We start from the raw sequence: 25,719 nt of genomic DNA, 5'->3' as shown, positions 1-25,719 counted from the left end.
GTTCACATTCTACGAATTGAGTATCGATTATGAAGCACGTTTTAATGTGGTTCTGCAGCAGGCTACACCCTTTTAGTTGAAAGGGTTAAAACTGCTGTGTCACGTGTAAATGCATCCTTTTGGCTCCTTCACACTGGTGATCGCATTTTCCCGCGTGATAGCCTCCATAGGTAAACATGGGCGTGGAAAAATAGCAAAACGCAGAAAGATAGAACATGCAGTGATTTCCAAATCACGCAACATCGCATGATAGAAAACATCACAGATGGCGATACAGTCCTTGTAAATCATAGGTTTAATAACGCTGCGTTTTCTTGTCTTCTCACATCGCTCTACAATTGCGCACTTTTGTTGCCCGTATAAAGGCGGCCTTAGTGGACATCATGGGGTGCGGTATTTGTTATACTCACACGCTCCTGTAATCCAGTGGTGTCCCCTCTAAAGCTTGCACAGGTACTGCAGAGCTGACTACTCACAGTGCCGCGCGCTCCTATACAAGTCTATGGAAGATCGCGCAAACAGCACTGTGAAATGAGTACGATTTATAGTGCTGGAGTGATCTTTAGAGGGGGATACTACTGGGTGAGTATACAAAAATACATCGCCCGGCTCCTGGGCACGTGCCCTAACATTGCCATAACTTAGTTTGTAGTGCTGTGCTACATGACAGGCTCCCTTTAAGACTATGTTCACATCTGTGTTCGGGGATTCCATTATCCTCCTCCATTATGAAAGCAGGAAAGGGGAACCCCCTGGCCGAATGGACCAATCAGACCCGATTGATTCTAATAACGTCCATTCAGTTTAAGTTCGGTCGTCCGGCATTTAATTGGACCATAGCGTCCTTCATGCAGGACTTGTTTGTCGGGCATTACACCGGATCTGCGATGGAGCTTCTGAATGCCAACATGCCTTTAGGCTGGATTCAGGCGTATTTGCGCGCACATTTGCACTGTGTTTTGCTGCACGTAATACACATGCCTCGCTCGTGGGGAAAGTACAGTACGATATATTGATGCACGCGCAAAAAAAGCATTGTTCGTTCCACAAAAGCACTACGCCTATGCACTCGCAAATACCCATACGCCCCAGTGAATCTGGCCTTTAGGCCGCCTGTCCACAGGGGAGGGGCACTAAAAGGTCTTAGCAATGAGCCTAAATTAATGATAGGCTCATCGCGGAGAATCACGGCATGCCGCGATTTTAATCATGCGAGCGGAAAATTGCTATGATTTTCCGCTCATGTTCCGTAGGCTGCACTTTCCATAGTTCTCCTATGGAAAGCGTGTCATGCGAGCTCCACATGCGATATATCACCGCGGATCTCGCATTGACACCTCGCCCGTGGACAGACAGCCTTATGCAGGTATTTTTTATGTTGAAGCACATTTACGTTTTTTTTGGGACACAAAGTATATATATGCGATCAGCGGCTCGCCACAATGATTCCATTACAAGGAACCCCCTGCTCTCAGAAGTGGTGGAGCACGGTGATATATATATACATACATACACATATAGCTGCACATATATTAGATAACCATATATTGGGAGCAGGTGACCATTTTGCACTAGAAATAAATACAAAACAGTTCATTTGGTAATAATACTTAACATTATACTATATATATATATATATATATATATATATATATATATATATATATATATATATTACATCTGCATAGATAATAATGCTACACATAATAAGACATAACATAATACATGGAATGATAAATAGAAGAAATCTCCATAGTACATAACACAATGACACACGACAAGCCCACACTGCCCGCCCTGTCACAGAGAACAAACCCCTAATAACATCATCCTTCTGGCCGCAAACAACCCACCGACCGACCTGTTCTCTGTCAGCTCAAGCACTAGTTTCAATAAAGTTGCAGCGGTTTGACAGTTTTCCATCTTGCCGCGGGGGTTGCTGGGAGTTGTAGTCTTTGTCCCAGTCCTGTGCCTCCTCTCATGGCCGGCTCTGTGGGGCCGAACGGAGCAGCGGATTGGGCCGGTGACAGGGGCAGGAAGAGGCCGGGTACTAAAGGCACAGTAATTCATGCGGCTCGGCATGAGGTGAGGAGGGAGCCGGGCACTGGGGGAGTTTTCGGCGGGCGCCTTGTTGTGGTAGGCCGGGGAGGGGACGCCACAGGGAGAGGCCGCTCTGAAGGCTTTGTGAGGCTCGGGAGGCCTGCGGAGAGAGTGCGGGGGAGGCCGCTGGGGTGGCTAGCAGGGCGGCGGGCTGTCCCCGGGGCTGCGGCCTCCCTGGTGTGGCTGTCCTGAGGGTGAGGGCCGGGTGTGAGGAGTGCTGCTCCCTCCCTGCTCTCCTCCACTTGTTGCTGCACTTCCTTCTAGTCACACGTGGAGTTGGGAGAAGTCTTCCTGGCCACAAACTTCCCCATGCTCCCGAGCCGTGTGTGGACCTCCAAGGCCGTGGCGGATCCCCTGGCATCGGTCTGACGCAAGAGGAAGCGGACAGCCCCCATTATTGTCGAGGAGCTGGTCGGCCGCAGAGACTCCCCGAACCCAGTAGAAAGGCGGAATCCCCAACAGAGATGTGAAACCGCTCTGTGAGTCAGCGTCTTACCGCCGTGGAGCTAGCCTATTACTGCGTATAATGGCGTATCGCCACGCACGCCGTCCTGCGCGGTGCACCTTTTTTTTTCCAATTTCCCATGCTGTTGCTTTGTAACGGCGTGTTTACTGCTTTTGGCGGCGTTGGTTATGTGCCCATAGAGAACTGCAGGCTCTCTGCCGCATGGAATACGGCGCAAGATGCGAACATGCTTTGCTCTTTGCGCACATGTGTTACGCACTACCTACACATGAGCGGAAGTACGTATGGCAGTGTATCTGATCGCCGGTGGAACACATGCAGTAATCCTACCTGGTGTGTGCCGGGACTTAAAGGGGTTGTCTCGCGGCAGCAAGTGGGGGTATACACTTCTGTATGGCCATATTAATGCACTTTGTAATGTACATCGTGCATTAAATATGAGCCATACAGAAGTTATTCACTTACCTTCCCTGCGCTGGCGTCCCCGTCTCCATGGCTCCGTCTAACTTCAGCGTCTAATCGTCCGATTAGACGCGCTTGCGCAGAAGGGTCTTTTCCCTTCGGCTTGGTCCGGCAGCAGCGGTGTTCTGGCTCCGCCCCTTGTACGCATCATCGTGTAGCTTTGCCCCATCACATGTGCCGATTCCAGCCTCCTGATTGGCTGGAATCGGCACACGTGGCGGGGCGGAGCTACACGATGACGCGTACAAGGGGGCGGAGCCAGAACACCGCTGCTGCCGGACCGAGCCGAAGGCAGAAGACCCTTCTGCGCAAGCGCGTCTAATCGGACGATTAGACGCTGAAGTTAGACGGAGCCATGGAGACGGGGACGCCAGCGCAGGGAAGGTAAGTGAATAACTTCTGTATGGCTCATAATTAATGCACGATGTATATTACAAAGTGCATTAATATGGCCATACAGAAGTGTATAACCCCACTTGCTATCGCGGGACAACCCCTTTAAGCTGCCGTCCGTCACCCCCACCGTGGGGGCACTTCAGGGCTTCTGTGTCTCTGCGCTGTTTTTGGAGGAGAGAAACTGATAGAAAACAGGGGGGGGATACTGATCTGTGTTTTTGCTTTTACCATTAATCTCAATGGGGTTTAAAGAAAACGCAAGCGCGCAATGAAATGAAAGCGAATAGAAGCTATTTCTGTCCAAAAAAACGAAAACCTTTTTAGTCTTTTTTTTTTTTAAACCCATTGATATCAGCGGGAGAAGAAAACGGATCGGTTGTCTTTTTTTGTTTTGTTTCTCTCCTCCAAAAAACGGAACAGAGACGGAAGCCCCGAGCTAACCGTAACGCAGGAGTGGCAGCAACTAACGATGTTCAAGATCACTGCTTGCAGGCACTGACTGGAGAAGCTCAGTATTTATGTACAATCTGCCCCGGTGATATGACGACCACAGATGTGCCTGACGGCGTGCTGCGCTATTTTATTCTGGTGCTACACCGTACGCTATAAAGTAAACCCCATTATAGTCATCGCAGCGGGCATAAACCATTTAAGGGGTATTCCCAGTAATTGTTACATTGGTGGCAGTTAAGGGGGAGGGGATACACTTTATATTAAACCCCCACAGTACTCGCCTCTTCGCTGTCATTCGCTCCTGTTATTCATCTGGCTCCAGCACTCGCAGGGGTTGGTGATATACATGACCGCTGCAGCTAGTAGAAGGCTGGACGGGGATGTCATCGGTGATGTCCCTTAATCCTGCAGGTGGCCTCCCATTGAAATCAATGGAGCCGCGCCTGCAGTTACAAGCGCTGGCTAGCGCTCCGACCTCTGTTATTGCAGCACTGACACCATGCGACCGCTCAGCTGATCAGTCAGGGTCCCGAGTGACGCACCCCGGCTGATCAACTATTCATGACTTATCCAGAGGATAGATCATCAATAGTATTTCCACGGAAATACTGTCACTAGGTCATTGAAGTGTGACTTGGAGTTATGGAAGCAGCCGCGCCGGCCTGTCCCCGCAGCATGCAGTTACAGCTCTGTTTCGATACCCAAGAACAGAGAGATCTGTCTGCATGATGTGGGCTTGGAGAATCTGGCACAGCCCGCCTTCGTGACGTAACAGGAGGCGGCTGAGCCTGACAGCGGGGATCTGTGAGACATAGATCCCTGCTATTAATCCCTTACCATGATCGGTGTTGATTGCAGCATGTATGAGGTTGACAGAGGGAGGGCTCTGCCATGAACTCACCGAGGGCCTAGAGGGATATAAAACAAGGTGTGTTTAAAAAAAAAAAGGCCAAAAAAACCCTCATTAAAAAAGCAAACTACAACTTGTTACGCAAAAAACAAGCCCTCATTGGGAAAATAAAAAAAAGCTATGAGTATTTGTATACTGCCATGGAAAAAATAGGACAAAGTATTGCACAAAAGTCAAAAAACCTAAAGAATATATAATTTTGGTATCATTGTAATCATATTGACCTGCAGAAAAGTTATGTCATCATACCGCATGATGAACACTGTAAAAAAAGAATGTTCTACTATATGTTGTAATTGTATATACCCCAAAAGGGTAGCAATAAAAACTTCAGCCTGCCATGCAATAAACAAGCTCTCATGTGGCTACATAGATGGAGAAATGGTTGTGGCTTTCGAAAAGTAGAGATAAAAATCCCCCAAACTGTTACATGCTTAATGGGGTTGTCAGACCCTGTCACCGGGTCCCCCATGCTCTAACATAACATATCAGCCGTTATCTCTCCCCGCCCCTCTGCTTGTCCTCTGGTCTCCCTGTGACGTCACTTTGCAGGCTGATCCTGTCTACAAACAAGCTTCAGCAGCCAATGACAGCGCTCCGCAATCATGGCTGAGCGCTGCCATCGGCTGCCACAGCGGGTTTAGGGGAGGGCAGCAGCCTGTAGACAAAGACTGGAGCCGACGGCGGGGGACGAGCGGGGAGCTGAGAGGCAACTAACAACTGATTTGTTATTTTAACGCATGGGGGACCCAGTGACAGAGGTTTCCTTACTTGAACAACCCCTTTAAGTACCAAACTAGGCCACATCCTTAGGGGTATGACAGATGAGCGTATGTGCAATTACGCTTGCCGCAGTGGAGTGTATTTGTGCATGAACAGGGTCCACAGGGTCTCACCCTTCCCCTTTTTTTAAACCTGCCATAGACTTCTATAGCATCATTCTGCGTAACACACAGAAAGACAGGGCAGTGTTGGAATTGCGTGCGAGTAACACGCTTACGAGAACTAAGCCATCAAAATCAAGGGGTTTGCTTTGTCATGTTTTGCGAGCATGCGGCTGCCCGCGGTCGAGGAAACATAGTTACCTGCCTGGATCTGGTGCGAGACTCCTGCGTCACGTCCGAATCTTTTTTCCCTTTTCCCTACGGATGTGTGCAGGCACGCCACGCGTATGCGCAGTACTTTTTTTTTTTTAAACTCCTGCTTTTCTGTGGTGTCTCCAGTGTCCGCTGCGGGCGGACCGCAAATTGGACGGCTTCTATTGACTTCAGTGTAAGCCGTCCATGCAAGATCCAAAGCAAAAAGGATCTAGAAGGTAAGGCCTCTTTCACACAGGTGATAGCAGTATCGCCGTGAGAAGATCGCAGTGTTATTGCAGCTGTGTTCTGTGCAATATCGCTGCCTTTTTACATGGCTATTTTTGTGGCGCTCTTTTGCCAGGATTGTGTGTGTGTGTGTGTGTGTGTGTGTGGTGTGTGGTGGGGGGGGCTTATGAGCCCTAGCTACATTTAAAAAAAACAATACATTACCTAATGGGTGTTGTCTGCTCCGCGGCACTTGTTTGTAGTCTTCCGCCACCGCTTCTTGGTCAGAGGGTTCAAAAATTCCAACTTCAGAAAGCGCTGGCTCTGATTGGTTGAGCCGTGGCGCTCGAGAACCAGTCACTGCAGTGCTCGATGAATCAATCACAGCCTTTCAATGCAATGGCTGTGATTGGCTGAGCCGTGGCGCTCGAGAACCACTTGGAGCAAGCGCTTCTTGGAGGTGGGATTTTTGAACCCTCTGACCAGGAAGCGCTGGCTGAAGACTGCGTGTCAGACCTTTTGAAGAAGTGCGGTTGAGCGGACAGCGCCTGTCAGGTAATGTATTGTTTTTGTTTAAATGTAGCTAGGGCTTATATTAGGAATAAACAGTAGGACTTCCTACTGTAAAAGTTGCATTGCACCGCACGAAAACCGCGATTTCATGAAAAAACACAAAGAAAGGCTCCATTCGGAAACATGGGCTACAAAACACCGCAAATCACGGCCGGTATAGAGCATAGCTTGTTTTTCTCATAATGTAGCAACCTACAGAACACCCCTAATGTAAAGGAAAGCACGGGCTTCACATACATGTGATTTGTAGCGCTGTCACATCAGGAGATTTTGTTACTCGTGTGAAAGCGGCCTAAAGGTGTTGATTGCACTGTATGAGGGACTTACAGCGGACAGAGTGCATGCATGTCTGTGACAGAGGGGCTGCCTAGTGCAGTAACTAAGAGTACTGGCTAAAGTACAGGAGACGAGGGGTTCAAATCCCGCCTGAAACCCACCTTACTGTTTGTAGTATTCATTTGGTCCAAAAATAGTTGTTTTTGGAAGGTAATCTATGTAGTATATAGAATACATACACACCCTACCGGTCGGAAGTTTTAGAACACCTTTATTTTTCGTGTATGTTACCTCGTTGGCGAATATCAGGAACAGACATTCCACCTCACAACGGAAAACTTGTCAAAATCTGCGCCATGCGTGCTGCTTTTGACCTTGTTTTTGTTGCGGGTACGCAATGGATTTCACCCTTTGAATTATGGCGTGAATTTTCACAGATTTCTGGTTAGGGTTGTGATGTAGAATTTTGTAAGCAATGTCCATTACAGACATTGCCACTACATAGAAACACCCCTAGGCTAATTTCACATGGGCAAGTGCGATATCTGGCTGTAAAATTCTGCCTGATATCATGCTCGTCATGTGAAATTTTTTTCCCGTGAATTTTGAGGCGTTTTTCTGCCAAATACGCCTCGCATCACCTCAGGGAAGTAGCAATTTCCCTAGCACGGCTGACAGCCGCGGTGGAGAATCCTCAAGTGTTTCCCATGGGAAATCTCTCATCGCATGGCTTTTCCGGCCCCATTGAAAACAATGGTGTTCCGAGGGAACGGCCAAAGTTGGGACATGCCTCAAATTTTTTTCCCCCACTGCGATGTGGACGGCGTGAGGGGGGGGGAGATAAAAATCGCTCACGTGTATGGCCCGATTTAAAAAAAAAAAGGGGGGGGTCATTCATGAGAGAATTGTGCGTCTCACAACGCACAAGTCTCGTGATTTTTCTTGGCCGTGTGGAAGCAGCCTTAGGGTGACTACCCACTAGCGTTTGCTGCCTTTTTTTTCCCCCCCAGGTGTCTATGGGACCTTCTAATGTTAAAAACGCATCGCGGTAAAATCGTAATTTACCACGAAATCGCGATTTTGCACGATGCGATTTTAACATTAAACAGTCCCATAGACCCCTGGAGAAAAAAAAACACTGCGAATTTCGCAGTGAAAAAGAACTGTAGTGGGTAGTCACCCTTTGGTTGTTTATTAAACCTGCCCCATTGAGGTTTTGTTTCTGGTGAGAGAAATCTCCAATCTACAGCACTGGATTGCCGTTTGACTGTACACAGGTCTTTGTCATCTGCATACAACACATCCCAAATATAGAGTGTGATACATTACAGGGGTGTTCTGGGACTATCCTAATCCAGCTGATTGAAACGACAGCGGCTCACTTGAATGACGACCATTCGTGAAAAATAAAAAATCTTATTTTTCCGGCGACGTGGCTACATTAGGGCTTGATTTTTGTGGGATGATTTTTATTTTTCAATGGTACCATTTAATATACTACCCGGTTTCCCTGAAAATAAGACATAGCATGATTTTCCAGAATTTTTGAGGATGCAAAATGATTTTTCAGGCTTTTTGAGGATGCTTGAAATATAAGCCCTGCTAACAGTTAATTTAAAAAGTCAATTTAAATAGTGTCCAGGCAACTATACATGTAAAAAAGTTAAACCTTTTTGAACAAAAATTAATATAAGACACTGTCTTATTTTTGGGGAAACACGGTTTATAATGTACTGAAGAACTGGAGCTTAATGGAAAATACCAAAGTTGTGGGGGCCTTCAGAAAGGCCCAGAATGCCATGATGCCCAGACAAAGCAAAAGTACTGGGCAAATTGGGCAGTGCTTTTTAGAAATAAAAGGTAATTTAGACCAGAATATAAACCTAACTCTTTTATTTAGTAATAGAACCAGCACATTGACGTGTTTTAAGGACACAGCCCCTCCCTCAGAAGTTGGGTAGAATGCAATTTATAGATCTATGCCCGTATAGACACGTTCTGCTGGAGAGCATTTATCAACATATTGTGTGTGTGTGTGTGTGTGTTCAAGCTTTCTGCTGGGATCTGTTGTACTACATGGTTTCCAGCATCACTGCTCCACAGGTGGGGTTGATTGATCTGGATGGGTGTGGATTGCTCCAGCCAGCCAATCCCCTAGTTCTGATGCTCATATATACCAGCTTGTCTGCTGTGGCTGCTGGTCTTTCCTCCGTTTGTTCAGTGGAAACATGTTATGTTCCTGCATGTCTGTGTAGGTTTCCGTACATGTAGTGTTAACTGTGTCTTGCTCGTGATTGTCATCTAAGATTGGGTAGGTCCTTAGGTTCTGCATGCAGGCAGGTTTCCAGGGGTGAATTGTCTCGTTTGGAAGAGGGACCCACGAGACAACAAGGCCCCTTGAAGTGGGCTCACGGGCTTAAGTGTCTTGGCCAAAATACAAACTGATACCTCATACATCCTATAGTTATTTCATCTGACTATGTGTGCAGGTATGCAGGTGAGTGTTTTGAGCGCATGTCAGTCGTTGGTTTATGTCTATTCGGGAGTATGAAGTCCATTTCACAGTTCTGCAGTTCCGTCTGAATTCGCCTGTCGGCGAGTATGAAGTCTGTTTCGCAGTTCTGCAGTTCGGTGTGAGTTCGCCAGTTCGGGGTTGTGTTTGACGTAACGGTGTGTAAGGAGTAATGGCACTATTTCTGGCCATTATGTACTTGCATTTTGCAGCTTTCCCCTGAGCTGGTGGGTGGAGACTATCTGTGATGATGTCTCCTATACACTGCACACAGAAAGGCGAGGAGATTCTGCCCCTCTGTCTGTCATATACAGATAAGCAGCATACAAGATATTATCGAAATACTCTGTAGTGTAACTGTGAGACAATGAAATACTTAGTTGCTGTAGTATATGTGTGTATCTGTCCGCTTCTCTCTTCTAGGTCGTACTCGTTCTTCCCTATCCATAGAATTGGGCAGCATGTAATATGGTCCGTCAGTGATCTTTTTATCCATCTTGCCTACCTAGATGGAATTTGCAGTTTTTTTTTCTTCTAGAGTCAGACACTTTTACACAGAACGATTAACTGGTCAACAGTGAAAATCTTTACGACTTGTAAATGGGTATTTTTTAATTTCATTAAGGAAGAAACAAAAATTACATTGAAAACTTAGAGTTAGCTTTTGGCTCTGGAATATAGCCCACTAGGTTAAATATATATTGTTACACAATAGCAATTCTCTCCCTTCAGTTACTATAGGCCATGCTGTCCGCATATGAAAATATGAAATAGCTTCTGAAAGCAGTTAAAGGGGTTGTCCCGCGCCGAAACGGGTTTTTTGTTTTTTTTAACCCCCCCCCCCCCCCGTTCGGCGCGAGACAACCCCGATGCAGGGGTTAAAAAAACAACCCGCACAGCGCTTACCTGAATCCCGGCGGTCCGGCGTCTTCATACTTACCTGCTGAAGATGGCCGCCGGGATCCTCTGTCTCCGTGGACCGCAGGGCTTCTGTGCGGTCCATTGCCGATTCCAGCCTCCTGATTGGCTGGAAGCGGCACGTGACGGGGCGGAGCTACACGGAGCCGGCATTCTACACGAGCGGCCCCATAGAAGACTGCAGAAGACCCGGACTGCGCAAGCGCGGCTAATTTGGCCATCGGAGGGCGAAAATTAGTCGGCTCCATGGGAACGAGGACGCCAGCAACGGAGCAGGTAAGTATAAAACTTTTTATAACTTCTGTATGGCTCATAATTAATGCACAATGTACATTACAAAGTGCATTATTATGGCCATACAGAAGTGTATAGACCCACTTGCTGCCGCGGGACAACCCCTTTAAGTACACCAACCATCCGTAGCAGATGTGGATTTGAAGGTCATTGCAATGCTGTTGGGCACGCAGTTGGTATACACCAAGTACTGCTGTTTCCTGTGTCAGTGGGACAGTCGGGACAGGTCTTCTCACTACAAGATAAAACTCTTTACCCCCAGAGAGAAAAATGCCCAGCATAAGCCTCTGGTAGAAAGAAACAAAATTCTTTTCCTCCCTCTACACATAAAACTTGGACTCATGAAGAACTTTGTAAAGGGGATGAACCAGTGTGAAGAAGCTTTTCAGGACCTCAGAAGACAATTTCCTCAGCTCAGTGATGCTAAAGTTAAAGAAGGCATCTTCATTGACCCGCAGATTTGTCATCTTTTTAATGATAGAAACTTTTAGCAAGTTTTTCAGGGTCATGAGAAAGCAGCATAGGAGGCATTTAAAGATGTTGTGCATGGCTTCCTGGGAAATCGAACTGCATTGAGATAAACTTCTAGAAAAGTACCATCAATTAGGTTACAACATGTCACTCAAAATCCATTTTTCTACCTTCCCTCCTTGACTGCTTCCCTGATAACTGCGGTGCCGTAAGTAAAGAACATGCAGAGTGATGGCATCTGGATATATCGAAAATAGAGCGAAGGTATCATGGAAAATGGAACGATTCTCTGCTTGCCGACTACTGTTGGCCAGTGACAAGAGACGCCCCAGAGAAGGAGTACAAGCGACTAGCAAAGAGAATCCATTCACGTGATTAAGCCCTTTTATTTGAAGTTGGTGTATCTATAAAACCAGAGAGAGGCCACTAAACAAACTATAATGTCACATTCATTTTCCTCGACCCCAAAATTAGGGTGGTTTTAGTTATTTTGAGAAAAGAAAGAACTTCATAGCGTATTTTTAGTATTTTGATTTGAGATTAGTTTATCTTAACCAGAGCTAATAAAGAAGATCTAATGTCTTATTCGGCCAGCGACTGAATGACAAACCACAATTCGTCATTCAGTTTATGCAAACATAAAAATCGAATGCCGATCAGCCCTTTGCAAACAGGCAGACGGTTATCTGAATGGAGGCGGTGGTGGGAAGAGATCTCAGTGCACTCTGCCTACATTCAAAGAGGGATTATTGCTCCTGTGTGAAAGCACGAAAAAAAATCCCAGAAAGCCACCATATACTTACCGATACAAGAGGGCAGCTACAAACATCACAAGCCAAATATGCAGACAGACAAACTGCTATGTGGTGGAGCCACCGCACAAGACACTGATGAACCACCACTCGCACACCTTCCTTATATTGAGGGGGGCAGGGGCGGCTGCTTAGTACTATTCTTGCATGAAAGAATGTGAGCGCACAAGAGCGATCATTATCCCGTAGTGAACTCTTTGGGGAGGGGGAGGAAAGGAGTCTGCTAAGTGGAGAACAAGATATTCCAGTGGTCCCTCCAGTTACAAATGGCTGAAGGATACAATATTTCCAACATACAGTGGTCTTTCCTGGGCCGTTGTACCTACAAACCAGATTCCAGCCAATCTGCATGGACATGTAAACACCGGTATTTCTGAAGTGCATGCACTGTCTGGTAGCGCCTCTCTATAGTACAGTGTGGTACTACACATTCTCTATGACTCTGTGCTGGGGTTAGCTGATTCTTTAGACATCAGATGAGTTCCATTTTATTGGCAGTGGAGAATACCCACTAGTAGAAGCCATTGTAGGCAAACGGGGAGCAACTTCGAGAATAGTCAAGACACTGGTGAAGACCCAGCTATAAAGGTATGCAGCCCATCCGCTTGTCAGAGGACCTGACAGGTCAGCATTAAGACACAGAGGCAGAATCGGAAAGCTGTGTAGTTTTGTTGTTATTTCCATGCCGTGTGATAATTGCTTGTATGTGTTGTATTGTTTGCCTGTGTTACATCTCTTGCCAGAACTGTAAATTTGCTTACATCAAGTGCAAAGCCATGGCAGGCTCTGGTTGTGAGCACAGTGCTTGGCAACTGTTGTTAACACCCTGCCATCCATCCTTTGTAGTCACACGACCGCAAATAAGAACTGAGACGGAAACCTTGGACTGATCATTTAAATGCCGACCAACAAGGTAGCGCTGCTCTGGATCCCTCGCTCTCAACAGCTATTATGTTTCTGTATTGCCTGTCTACGGGAGGTTTGTTAGAAGCTTTCATTGTTTACAGTGTAGCATTTCTAATTACAGGCTCCTTAACATAAACGTGTGGCGATAGTACAGCGTATTATGCCAATCTGCCATTATGCTGCGTAATACGCACATGCAATGTACACAGCACTACATGTGCATTTATTTCAATGGGGCCTCTCGCACTAGCAGTTTTGGGCCGCGTATTATACGCGTGGAAAATCGCACGCAACATGTCCTATTTTAGCATCTTAAATTGCCTATTAAGATGAATGGGGTGCGTGTAAAAAAAAAAAAAAAAACAAACAAAAAAACCCCACTAAATATGGAATTGCACACATAATACTGTGTTTTCTAGGTAGGTTATTATGCCACTGGCGAAAAAAAGTTGAGACCTGAAGAGCTTGATCACCTGCATTGTTACTGCGCAAAAGTTTCAGTAAAATGCAGGCAGATGCGCACTAAAATACTGCTTAAGAAAACGCAGCGTTTTTCCATACGCTTCTGTGAGTGTGGCATTAGGCTGGCTGCACACAACTGTATTTGAATTGCGAAATCCACGCTCCTCCTCCACGTGGACGATCAGCGGTATTCCGCACACATTGAAAGAATAGAACATTTGCTTATCCGTTTACATGAGCAGATAGCGATTTAAAATCGTAGCATGTTCTATTTTTTTGTGGAATCCGTCAATGGAAACTGTCTGACCCGCGGACCATCTGCAAATGATATTGCGGATAGGCCGCAAGTACCAGCGGGATGTCACATGTTGCTGGAGCCAATGAAGAGAGCTCAGCGATCAAGCGCTGAGCTCTGTCATTGGCTGCAGCAGCCTCTGATGCCCCTTAGCGGGCTGCTGTAGCCTGTAAACATGATGTCACATGGGAGACCTGGAGTAGCGACGTAGGATACTGCAGAGAGCAAGGAGAGGGCAGTATATGTGTGTTACATTACTGCGCGGGAAACATGTTTTTGGACAAAACAAGTATCGGACAACCCCTTTTAATTCATGAAAGTGTCTATAAACTGATGAATCTCCAAGTGTAAAAAGGGTATAGCCTAGAGCCCAACAAGTGGCAGTTGGAGCTGTATACAGAGGCCTGTGTGTGTGGTGTATACACTATTTCCCTACTAGTTTTTCAGCAGTACAGTAAACTTGGCATTTCAGTTATTTATCCCCCTCACTCTTGAGACCTTTTTCCTTTCTTTTTTCATTGGCGGTTTTTGTCCGCATCTTCCAATTGCTATAACTTGTATCATTTTTCTTTTGTCAACATGGCTGTATGAGTGCTTGTTTTTGCAGGACCGGTTATATTAATGGTACTGTTTAATGTACAATAATGTAGTAAAAAGCTTTTAAAATAAGTTGGATGAAATGGAAAAAATGCAATTGCTCCATTGTTCTTTTGGGTTCTGTTTTTACACCCTTTATGGCGCAGTAAAAATGACTTGTTAATATTTCTTCAGACAGTTCAATTACAGCAATCCCAAATATATGTAATATTTATTGCATTCTATGGCCATATTCTGAGCCTCACAAGTTTTCCATGGAGGAGGCTATGTGAGGACTTGTTTTTGTGGAGCTGTAGTTTTTATTGCTACTATTATGGCATTCATCTGAATTTTTGATCACTTTTTATTTAATTTTTTTGAGAGGCAATGTGACAAAAAAAAACCCTGCATTTTTTGGTGGGGTCAATATATGGAAACATTTTATTAAACTTTTTTTTTTACAATTTTTACTACCCTGTTTCCCTGAAAATAAGACATACCCTGAAAATAAGACACAGCATGATTTTCCAGAATTTTTGAAAATGCAAAATGATTTTTCAGGTTTTTTGAGGATGCTTGAAATAGAAGCCCTACTCCAAAATTAAGCACTGCTAACAGTTAATTTAAAAAGTCAATTTAAATAGTGTCCAGGCAGCTATACATGTAAAAAAGTTAAACCTTTTTGAACAAAAATTAATATAAGACACTGTCTTATTTTCGGGGAAACACGGTAGCCCACCTAGAAGCCTTGAGTTATCATTAGGCCGGCTGGACACAGCCGTGACGGGCTCTGCCGCGGAATATTCCGCAGCAAAGCCCGTCATGGCGCCCCCCCAGAGACCCCATACTTACCAGCGGATCCGGCGTCCTGGGTCCCGCATGACGCTTCGGCGTGACGCGCCGCAGCATCATGTGACACGCCGGCCACGTCACAAGACACGCCCACAGCGTCACATGGCGCGGCCGGCCGTGTCATATGACGCGGCAGCGGTGGGCAGAGAGGCGATTTCACGCTATCTTCCGCTGTGCTACAGCGGAAGATAGCGTGAGCGGACGGCTTCCATTGACTGCAATGGAAGTCGGCCGCGCATACACCCGCGGCAAATAGAGCATGCTGCGGGTGAGGACCGGAGATTTCACGGTGCGGAATTCCGCGATGGAATCCCGCACCGTGAGCCCTGAGCTATTAGGTTCAATAGAACCTAATAGCTGCGGGCAACGCAGCGGATTTTCGCCGCGTATTACGCGGCGGAGATCCGTCCGTGGGAAGGAGGCTTTAGTTTGATTGCTTGTACAAAATACTGTAATACTTCTGTATTGCAGTATATGTTCTTTTAAAACGTTCAGCCAGTGGGTATAATTTACGCCCACTATCACCTGCCAAGTAGTAATAATAATCTTTATTTATACAACGCCAACATATTCTGCAGCACTTTTACAAAGATGGGGGATACAGAAAGACAAAAGTACAAAGATGCAAAAAAACATGATTACATGTAGTAATCATTTGATGGAAACAGTAGGGGTGAGGGGCCTGCTCCAAGGAGCTTACATACTGCAGATAATGGGGTGATACAGAAGGTAAAGGAACTAGAGCTGTGTGAGGGATGCTATACACATAAACATTGGTCAGACATAAAGCCGTGTGATGGCTGAATCAGTGGGACTTCAGGGGTAGTTGATGGCAGCTAGCAGGGATTGCTGTCACTAGGACAGGGAAATCGTTATCAGGTGGAGTACAGAGGGGTTTGGTTTAGGAGATGTGGTATGCCTCCCTGAAGAGGTGCGTTTTTAGGGCACGCCTAAAGTTTTGTGTCAGACATTGCCTGGATAGTTTTGAATATCGCGTTCCAGAGGACAGTTGCTGCTCTGGAGAAATCTTGGAGGCGGGAGAGAAAGGTTTAAATTAAAAGGGCACTCTGATTTTGTTAGCGGAGCGGAGGGCCCCGGCTTGATGGTGGAATGAGATGAGGGAGGCAATGTCGGGCGGCGCTGCGCTGTGGAGGGCTTTATGGATGAAGGTAGTGAGTTTAAATTGAATTCTGTATTTAACGTACAGCCAGTGCAGTGACCGGCACAGGGTAGAGGCGCCCGAGTAGTGGCTGGACAGGAAGATGAGCCTGGCTATCGCATTCAGGATGGATTGGAGAGGGGAGAGTATGGTTACTGGTGAATTGTCTGCTGAAGGAGCTCTATTGGCTGAGACTGGAGAAACCTCTGATCCTAGCAATTTAACCCTCTACATATCGCAGTCAATGCAACCGCAACATGTCAAAGGTTCACAGAGGATGGGGCTCCCTCTGTTCTCCATCGGACCCCTGCGACGTGATCATGGGATACTGATGAGTTGCTATGCCCCTCGGAGGCTTGCCAATGGCCACCGGGTCTGCCATTTATGGTGGCCTATGAGACCCAGCGTAATACACTGCAATACTTCAAGTCTCCTAGTGGGACAAAAAGTATAATAAAATGACAGGCAAATCTTTCAGTGGGAGTTAGAAGGTAATCCCAGTTAGATCAGAGAGCAAAAGCGAGAAGTCCGTGATGCCCTGTTGAATCTAACATACCTTGTCTGCTTCTTGCCCATTGTGGTCAGAGACACAAAAGTAGTGTTGGAGATTTCTAGTAACAACCTCAAACTTGAGTTGGGCACTTGATGGTGTCGTATCTCGCATGTCATTGTGATGTATGTTGGATGTTGTATTTTTTAATAAAATTTATAAGGCTAAAAACAAAATCCCCAAACCATAACGTTAATGTCTCCTATGTTTTACTGCAAGGATTGTTTATGCAGTCTCATGCATTTGTCCCTTACAAATTTAGAAATACTGTTTTACATTTATAGCAGGTTGTTAAACTGCCATAATATCAGATCTTTACAAGCTTACGGCTCCCAAAGGTATGCATTATTTGCAGTATATCTAGATTATATCTCAAAAATGGCAAATAACGTTAATATGTTGTATAATAAGCATCTGAAAATGTTTAAATATGGAGATATATTTAACACAACAGTGCTGTACCATGAATTCAAGTGGGAAGCTGCGGCGCTCATTAAGACAAGCGCTATAGTTAAGTGCTGTAAGGTCAACCTTTTGTCAGTTTTAGACATTTTTTTTTTTTAACAAGGTTTACCCGACTGCACTCATCATGAACCCCCCAGAGATCAGCTGTAATCTTTGGGGGATCTGGCAAAAAGTATTACATTTTTTTTTGGCAGAACCACGAGTGGAAAAAGAATCCTATGCGGTAACCTTTCAAATCACTGGCCATGAACTTGTCAGTCCTCCACGTTGAGCGGCGCTAATAGATGACTGTGCTTTACTGGGGTCACTTCTTTATTAACTCCAGATTACCTAATGGAGTATTAAAAAGATTTTTTTTTTTAAACCAGACATCCCCTGGGAAGTTGACAAAAGAAGTCTAAGTTGGGCATTGTTGGGCTGGAGACTATACTTTCGCTTTGTAATTATTTGAGTCTCTCTGATCCTGAAACAAAGGTAGTCGTGATTTGAGTGGAAAAGTTTATCCACAGAATATACCGTAAATGTTTCAAGGTGGGACTCATATATATCTCTCTAGAACAGAGGTCCCCTCACCCCCAACCTGCCTGGCAAGATGGCCACCGCATACAGGTGGAGAATGTAGGATCGCTCTGCTGTTTTGTAACTTGCATGATAGTGGACACGGCTGCACGGTAGCCTCCACATTCATTCCCCACTTGGATACGGAGGACAACACCAATATCGCCAGGCGGGGCAAGAGTCAGGTTAATTTGGTTGACTGGTCTTGGTCACAAAAGTGTGAATTGCATCGATCAGATGTTAATGTCCTATCCTGTGGATAAACCTCTATCTTTGCACATGACTACTACCAATACATTTGGGGGGGGGGGGGTCATACACACACAATGTGGATTATTAATGGTGTATCCTGTGGATATGCCATAAGTGTCTAAGACGAGAATACTTCTTTAAAGGGACACTCTGGTGAAAACACATTTTTCCATGCCTGCACCCCTCACCTGATTGCCTGTCACACTATTGTTAATACCATCGTTCCTCCCCAAATATTTCTCCTTGTTCGGTTGCACATGTCCTTGTCTATACATTCAAACAGGTTGTTTATTGGTGAAATGAACGTTCATGTCTGATAACTGTCTTTTCTTGAATTGGTAAGGCTACCCCACATGAGAATAGCAAACTACTTATAGTTTCAGACTATCTGCCTAGTGGGGGGCGGTCTGAAACTTAGTGGTTACCTTGAGTTAAAAGGTTGCGCCAACATATATTTGAAAAATTATTCCATGTCAGAGATGTCCCTAGCCTTTGTCAACCATTACTTGCTATTGGAAAAATATGGTTGGGTAAATAACGATGGATATTTGTGTTTTTCTTACTCTGTTTGAACATGATGATTGTTGGGGTAAGGGCTATATTTTAAGGCCCTCATAATGCCAATGTTGACAACTTCTGGCTTATCTGGTATCTATCAGTCAGTTCCTTATAATTAATTTTTAGGCCTAAATACCATATTACATATATATGTCCACCCCAGCAGCTGCTTTTCTACATATCTCTGAAACTGAATTTACTCTGCAAGCCCTGGAGAGCGAGAATTATGCTTGGCTCAACTTCCATCTTGCATGAGGTACCTTTTTAAGGCCCTTTTAGATCCAATGATTTTTGCTCAAAAGTCACTCAAAACCATCTTCTGAGCGATAATACTGTTTCAGCTGTATCCCGCTCCCTGATGACAGGCTGCGTATGAAGAACAGAGCGGTCCACCACTATTCTCTATACCCCGCTCGGAGTGCTCGACTGTATAACAGTTGGGTGCTGCGAGCGGGGAACAGCTGGATGCTGAAGACAAGCAGGGACACCCAGCTTGTCTTCTGCATCCTCCACCCGGAGTGCAAGGTGGTCACTCAACATTTGAGCGCTCACCTTGTGCTATAAAGAACACAACGATTATCGCTCAAAAGGTTTTTGAGTGATAATCGTTATGTCTAACCCAGCCTTTACACAGGGCGATTGTCGGGCGCATAAGTGCCCGACAGCTTACCCCATAGACCACTGCACAGCTCACTACTGTACTCACACAGGAGTGATGGCCGTTCATGTGAATGGAGGTGGAGCGGGCCAGGATCGTTCTGGCCCGCCCACCTCCATTCATAGTAAACAGGAGTTGCTCAGACATTCAGCGGGTCTTGTTTACACAGGCCGATTAGTTGTTTGGTTTTTAGTTTTGCTAAAAGCTAAGAGACTCGGACAAGTGAACGATTTGTCATTCAATGCCCTGTCGGTGTCTGCATGTGCATGGGACGATTATTCTCTGAAATTGCTGTTTCCAGTGAGTATTCTGCCGATAATCGCCCTGTGTAACGGTACCTTTGCTCTGACAACCTAATAAAACATTGCGGGGAACCTAATTACTTACGATTTTTCTTTTACTTGTGTGCTTACAGGTGATGGTTACAGAAGCTAAATGAAGCCATTTAAAAAAAGAAGTGAAGCAGTGATTAATGGCAATGTTCTAGGACCAATCCACTGGAGAAGTCCAACCGCAAGAGGACCTAGTCACTTGCCATAATGAAGAAAATCAGTCTGAAAACATTTCGCAAATCTTTTAACTTGAACAAAAGCAAAGAAGAAAATGATTTTGTAATGGTACAGCAGCCTTCAATTACCAATAACTTTGTAAAAGATGACTCTCTATTTGGTAGCTGCTATGGCAAAGACTTGACAGGATGTGAAATCAACAGTGAAGATGAGAAAGGCGGCAAAAATAGGCCAAAAAGTGAGAGCTTGATGGGGACATTAAAAAGACGCCTTTCAGCAAAACAGAAGCAAAAAGGAAAGGGAAGCACATCGGTGAACTCTGTAGAAGAGGACACATTTTCTTCGTCTTCTGCACCTATTACTTTTAAAGATGTGAGATCTCAGAGGCCGTTAAGGTCAACATCACTTCGAACACACCACTACAGTCCAACTCCATGGCCCTTGCGTCCAACAAACTCAGAAGAGACGTGTATAAAAATGGAAGTGAAAGTTAAAGCATTAGTTCATTCCACCAGTCCCAGTCCTGCGCTTAATGGGGTTCGAAAGGACTTTCATGAACTGCAGTCAGATAATGTTTATCAGGAACAAAGTAATGCATTGAAAAGTACAGAATCTCATAATGGGGATCTCCATCTGCATATAAATGAACATGTGCCTGTAGTTATAGGACTTATGCCTCAGGACTATATTCAGTATACTGTGCCTTTAGATGAGGGAATGTATCCTTTGGAAGGACCGCGTACTTACTGTTTGGACAGCTCATCCCCGATGGAAATTTCTGCTGTATCTTCCCAAATAGGAAGTAATGGCTTTCACGAAGAGGAAAGTCAAGTGGCCCCGGATGTAGTAGTGGCTTCAGACATCTTTGTGGACCAGGCTGTGAATGGTCTGCTGCATAGTACCAATGGAGTTCTTTTTCAAAACTCCAGGGTAAGTCACAATGACGTCCCACCACTCTCACCATTGCTACCTCCAGTCCAGAACAGTCAAATCCAAAGGAATTTTGCAGGACTTAATAGCACAGAAGCACACATGGCTGAAAACATGCGATGTCATTTGAATTTCGACCCCAACACTGCTCCTGGTGTGGGCCGAGTCTATGACTCTGTACAAAGCAGTGGACCTATGGTAGTTACCAGTCTTACAGAGGAGCTCAAAAAACTTGCAAAACAAGGTTGGTACTGGGGACCTATCACACGCTGGGAAGCAGAAGAAAAATTGGCTAATGTGCCAGATGGCTCCTTTCTGGTCCGAGACAGTTCTGACGACCGCTATCTTTTAAGCCTAAGTTTTCGCTCTCATAGTAAAACACTTCATACTAGAATTGAACATTCAAATGGTAGATTTAGCTTTTATGAACAACCAGATGTGGAAGGACATACCTCCATAGTTGACCTTATAGAACATTCCATCAGGGACTCTGAAAATGGAGCATTTTGCTACTCCAGGTCTCGAGTTCCAGGATCGGCTACTTATCCAGTTAGACTGACAAACCCCGTGTCCCGGTTCATGCAGGTGCGATCTTTGCAGTACCTGTGTCGTTTTGTGATACGTCAGTACACCCGAATAGACTTGATTCAGAAACTGCCTTTGCCAAACAAAATGAAGGATTATTTACAGGAAAAGCACTACTGAACTTGTGGGAATTTTGCTATTTGCACTTTGGGATCAAAAGAGAGATTTAAATACAGTTTACAAACTTTCATTGCTATATGAATATTTTGCTGCCATACCGATATTTTAGTTCTCAGAAATGAGTGTAATGCATTATTCTTCTTCTTTTTTTTTTTTTCTTAATAGTAAAATCCTAAAACATCTGATGTGTGAAATCACCATCTTTTATCAACCTACAAAATCACAATGTGAACTATTAGATTCTCCTATTTTTTCATGTTCTTAGCTGCTATCCACTGTGACTATTATGCATTAAAAGCACACATTTCATGTGTTCTTTACCACCGCTGACATTAAATTGAACCTGTAGATTTCAGTTTTTGTTACCTGTTTGTTTTTAAAGTAGGAATCCTTCATACTTACACTGATACATATAATTCTAAATTTAATGTACTTTGCAAAAAAAAAAAATTCAAGCACCTAAAAAGTTGTTGTTTTGCTGCAAAATTTGGCATACACTTTCATCTCCGGCTGATATGCAAATGATCAGAGTTGTGGCATGATTAGATGAATAGTCATCTGAGACCCTAAAAGTGGTTCCAAATTTACCCTTATATTAAGGCTAGTAAAACAATAACCAATAAAATGCTGTGCTTAAAGGGGTTGTCCCGCGAAAGCAAGTGGGGGTATACACTTCTGTATGGCCATATTAATGCACTTTGTAATGTACATCGTGCATTAATTATGAGCCATACAGAAGTTATTCACTTACCTGTTCCATTGCTGGCGTCCCCGTCTCCATGGTGCCGTCTAATCTTCAGCGTCTAATCGCCCGATTAGACGCGCTTGCGCAGTCCTGTCTTCTGAATGGGGCCGCTCGTGCCAGAGAGCGGCTCCTCGTAGCTCCGCCCCGTCACGTGTGCCGATTCCAGCCAATCAGGAGGCTGGAATCGGCAATGGACCGCACAGAAGACCTGCGGTCCACCGAGGGTGAAGATCCCGGCGGCCATCTTCACAAGGTAAGTAAGAAGTCACCGGAGCGCGGGGATTCGGGTAAGTACTATCCGTTTTTGTTTTTTTTTATCCCTGCATCGGGTTTGTCTCGCGCCGAACGGGGGGACTATTGAAAAAAAAAAAAACCCCGTTTCGGCGCGGGACAACCCCTTTAAAATACAGTATTAAAAACCAAAGTGGTAACAACATAAAATGAGTGAGTACCTTTTTATGTTGTTACCAATTTTGGTTTTTAACATTGTATTTTAAACTCTTTAGGCACAGGATTTTATTGGTTATTGTTTTACTTGCTTTTAATACCGAGTCTCGCTGAATCTTGGATCCCTTCTTTGCGTTCTCCTTCTTTCGATGTTCCAGCGACAAAGTGTTTTAGCTACATGCCTTCACAGACTATAGGTTATTAGCCCGTGAGGCCAGGTGAGTCCGTTCCTGAGCGCTGTCTTGCTTTTAAATACTTACATTAACCTCTTCACGCTACAGGATGTACGTTTACGTCATAGAGGTTTGGGGTTGTATGGAGGAGGATCGGGAGCCCATTCCACGCCATAGAATGTGGGTGCTAGCTGTTTCTTACAGCTGGTCTCAGTGCACAACAGCTATAATCTGCACCACCGCTAATCGCAGCTGTTGACCCTTGAAATGCCGCTGCCAATTCTGGTAGGAGTTCAGGGGTCCTAAACGGAAGGCAGGGGGCCTTCTGAAATGTCACTGGGCTGCGATTGCAAATTGTCATGCCTTGATCATGGTATAATATAATACTATAGTAGAGGAGCGATCAAACTATTGTAAGTTCATGTCCCTTATGGGGATTAAAAAAAATTTTAAAATCTGTTTTAAAAAGTTTCATTATTGAACAATAACTAAAAGGTAATAAAAGTTTAAAAAAGCACTTTTGCCATGTATTATAAAAAGATCTATAATAAAAAAAAAACCCTAAAAGCATATTTAGCATCGCTGCATCCATGAAAGACCAATCTATCAAAGTAATATATTATGTCCCCGCATGACCATTAGACATGCCTCTACGATGCAATCGAAGACATTTCGACCAGTTAAGAATTTGAGAGAGGATGTTGGGACCAGTGGATGTGTTGGGGCACACAATCTAGGTGACCGGTTTCAGGATGCCCTCGACAGACCACCAGTAGAGAGGATTGCCTGATTATCGCACGAGCAGCTCAAACTGTTTCATTGTCTGCCATCCAGAGACAAATGGGACCATCTTTACAGACCCTGCTTTTGTCCAAACCATTTCCAGGCGCTTGGCTGAAGGACATTTGGTCTCCCGTCGTCCATTAAGTGTACTACCTTTGACACCCACCCACTGTCGCCTCCGTTTGCAGTGGTGTGGTGAACAACAAAACTGGACTGCTATGGAGTGGAACCGGATTGTCTTCAGTGACAAATCCAGGTTTTGTTTAGGCAGTGACGGCAATGTTCGTCTATGAAGACCTAGAGGTGAGCACCGCAATCCTGCCTTTACTGTGGAGCTGCACACTGCCCCCACTGCTGGGGTGCTAGTCATTGGGGATGCCAACATACATGACAGTCTATCACCTCTAGCGGTATGAGGGACAATGACCGCTCCACAATATGTTCAGGACATCCTGCAGCCACATGTTGCCTCTCATAGCAGGGCTTCCAAGAGACATTTTCCAGCTGGATAATAAGCAGCAGCACACACAAGGGTGTCACAGGAATGCCTCGACAAAATTGCCAAACTTCCGTGGCTGGCCTGGTCGCTAGATTTATTGCCAGTAAAACATGTAGGGAACCATTTGGGATGCCAACTTCCAACAGTCTACGAGTTTGCATGATCTAGAAGCTCAGTTACAGCAACTGTGGACCAATATGCTGCAGGATACCGTAGAACCTGTATGCTTCCAAGCCTGCCTGGATCACATCTTGCATCCAAGCTAGAGACAGCACAACAGGGTACCAGAGCCTCCATGCCCACCTATATCACATCTTGCATCCAAGCTAGAAGCAGCACAACAGGGTACTTGAGCCTTCATGCCCACCTCGATCACATCTTGCATTCGAGCTAGAGGAGGCCCAACAGGGTACTAGAACCTCCGTGCCTGCCTGTATCACGTCTTACATCAAAGTTAGAGGCGGCACAACAGGGTACTAGAGTCCCCATGCCCACCCATATCACATCTTGAATTCGAGCTAGAGGAAACCCAACAGGGTATTAGAGCCTCCATACCTGTCCATACCATCTTGCATCCACGCTAGAGGCAGTACAACAAGGTATTAGAGCAGGTCAACTGTTCAGTTTTCCCCAATAAATTTTCCTTTTGTTCTGATATTGCAATTGCTTATATCAACATTACAAACACATATACAAAGCTTCATTCCTTTCTGACAACTTCTAGGTTCTTTTTTTTTTTTTTAAATTTTTATATTTTACAATGAGTAATATAGTCACTGGAAGATATCGCAAGAGATTTATATCCAATTTTTGCTAAGGTCTGCCCAAGAACATCACATTGCCAGGTATAATGGTTATAATATTTACATAGATGATTTACTGACCTACAGAACATTTTTCCAATCACTGTTTCTGTCCAGAATGTTTTATGTAAAGTATACTGAAGTCACAATACTGATACTTTCCGGTCCTATTAGGGTTTATTCACATGTGGCACATGTATTGCAAACATTTCTGCAACTGAAAATCTGTTCCATTCATCAGAACACAATGGGGTTGTTTTAGTATCGAGCACATGGATTTCTACAAGTCCCATTCAGATGTGTGGGTCGGTCACAAGATGCTCTGCAGTAAGTATGCCGTGTGTGAATATCCCCTTACAGTAAAAGACGTTGCAAAGCCAAATTCAACAGAGAATATATAAAAGATTTTTTTTTTAATCGGCTTTAGCTGCAGTTGTATGGAAAACTGGCGATGGCACCTTTTGATATGATGAGCTGTGTTAAACAACAATGCAGAGTTTAATTGGATTGATTCATTACATGAAGGTCCATCTGCTATGCTATACATACTGGTCATTGAAAATACAGCCAAAACCTGCCACATTGTACAATTTGGTCATGATCTGACAAACCTTTCAATATATTTTGCCATCGAGAAGCTTGCTGTGACAGGTATACACAAAAGGATATTATAAGCTTAGACATATTACAGACTAGTTTGTTACCCGCAACTTTTCCCATGTGGAATTTTGTATTTTTTAAAATCTAATCTGTGTTACGCTGTATATTGAAAGGTAAAAAGTTGAACTAGTGAAAGGAATGTAATTGCAATCTGCTATATCAGCACAGTTCTGTGCACTACATTTTTGTTCTTGTCATCTTTTGCTAGGATATAAAAGCTTTGTGGG

The 25,719-nt window shown here is 44.7% G+C and overlaps 1 protein-coding gene across 1 annotated transcript; it reads left to right on the top strand.

Moving 5' to 3' along the window:
• Positions 1-1,944: 1,944 nt before the first annotated feature.
• SOCS6 (suppressor of cytokine signaling 6) lies at positions 1,945-21,737 on the top strand. The gene is made up of 2 exons (XM_066579498.1): positions 1,945-2,085; positions 19,654-21,737. Exon 2 carries the CDS (start codon positions 19,778-19,780, stop codon positions 21,380-21,382), a length of 1,605 nt encoding a protein of 534 aa, XP_066435595.1. The 5' UTR covers positions 1,945-2,085; positions 19,654-19,777; the 3' UTR covers positions 21,383-21,737.
• Positions 21,738-25,719: the final 3,982 nt, after the last annotated feature.

The sequence above is a fragment of the Eleutherodactylus coqui genome, chromosome 9, assembly GCF_035609145.1.
Source record: "Eleutherodactylus coqui strain aEleCoq1 chromosome 9, aEleCoq1.hap1, whole genome shotgun sequence".
NCBI lineage: Eukaryota > Metazoa > Chordata > Amphibia > Anura > Eleutherodactylidae > Eleutherodactylus > Eleutherodactylus coqui.
Note: the sequence above shows the minus strand (reverse complement) of the source record. Positions and strands in the feature narration are given on the sequence as shown.

What these genes read in the sequence shown, in the direction of transcription:
- SOCS6 (XM_066579498.1), top strand. Translation starts at nt 19,778, where the DNA reads ATGAAGAAAATCAGTCTGAAAACATTTCGCAAATCTTTTAACTTGAAC.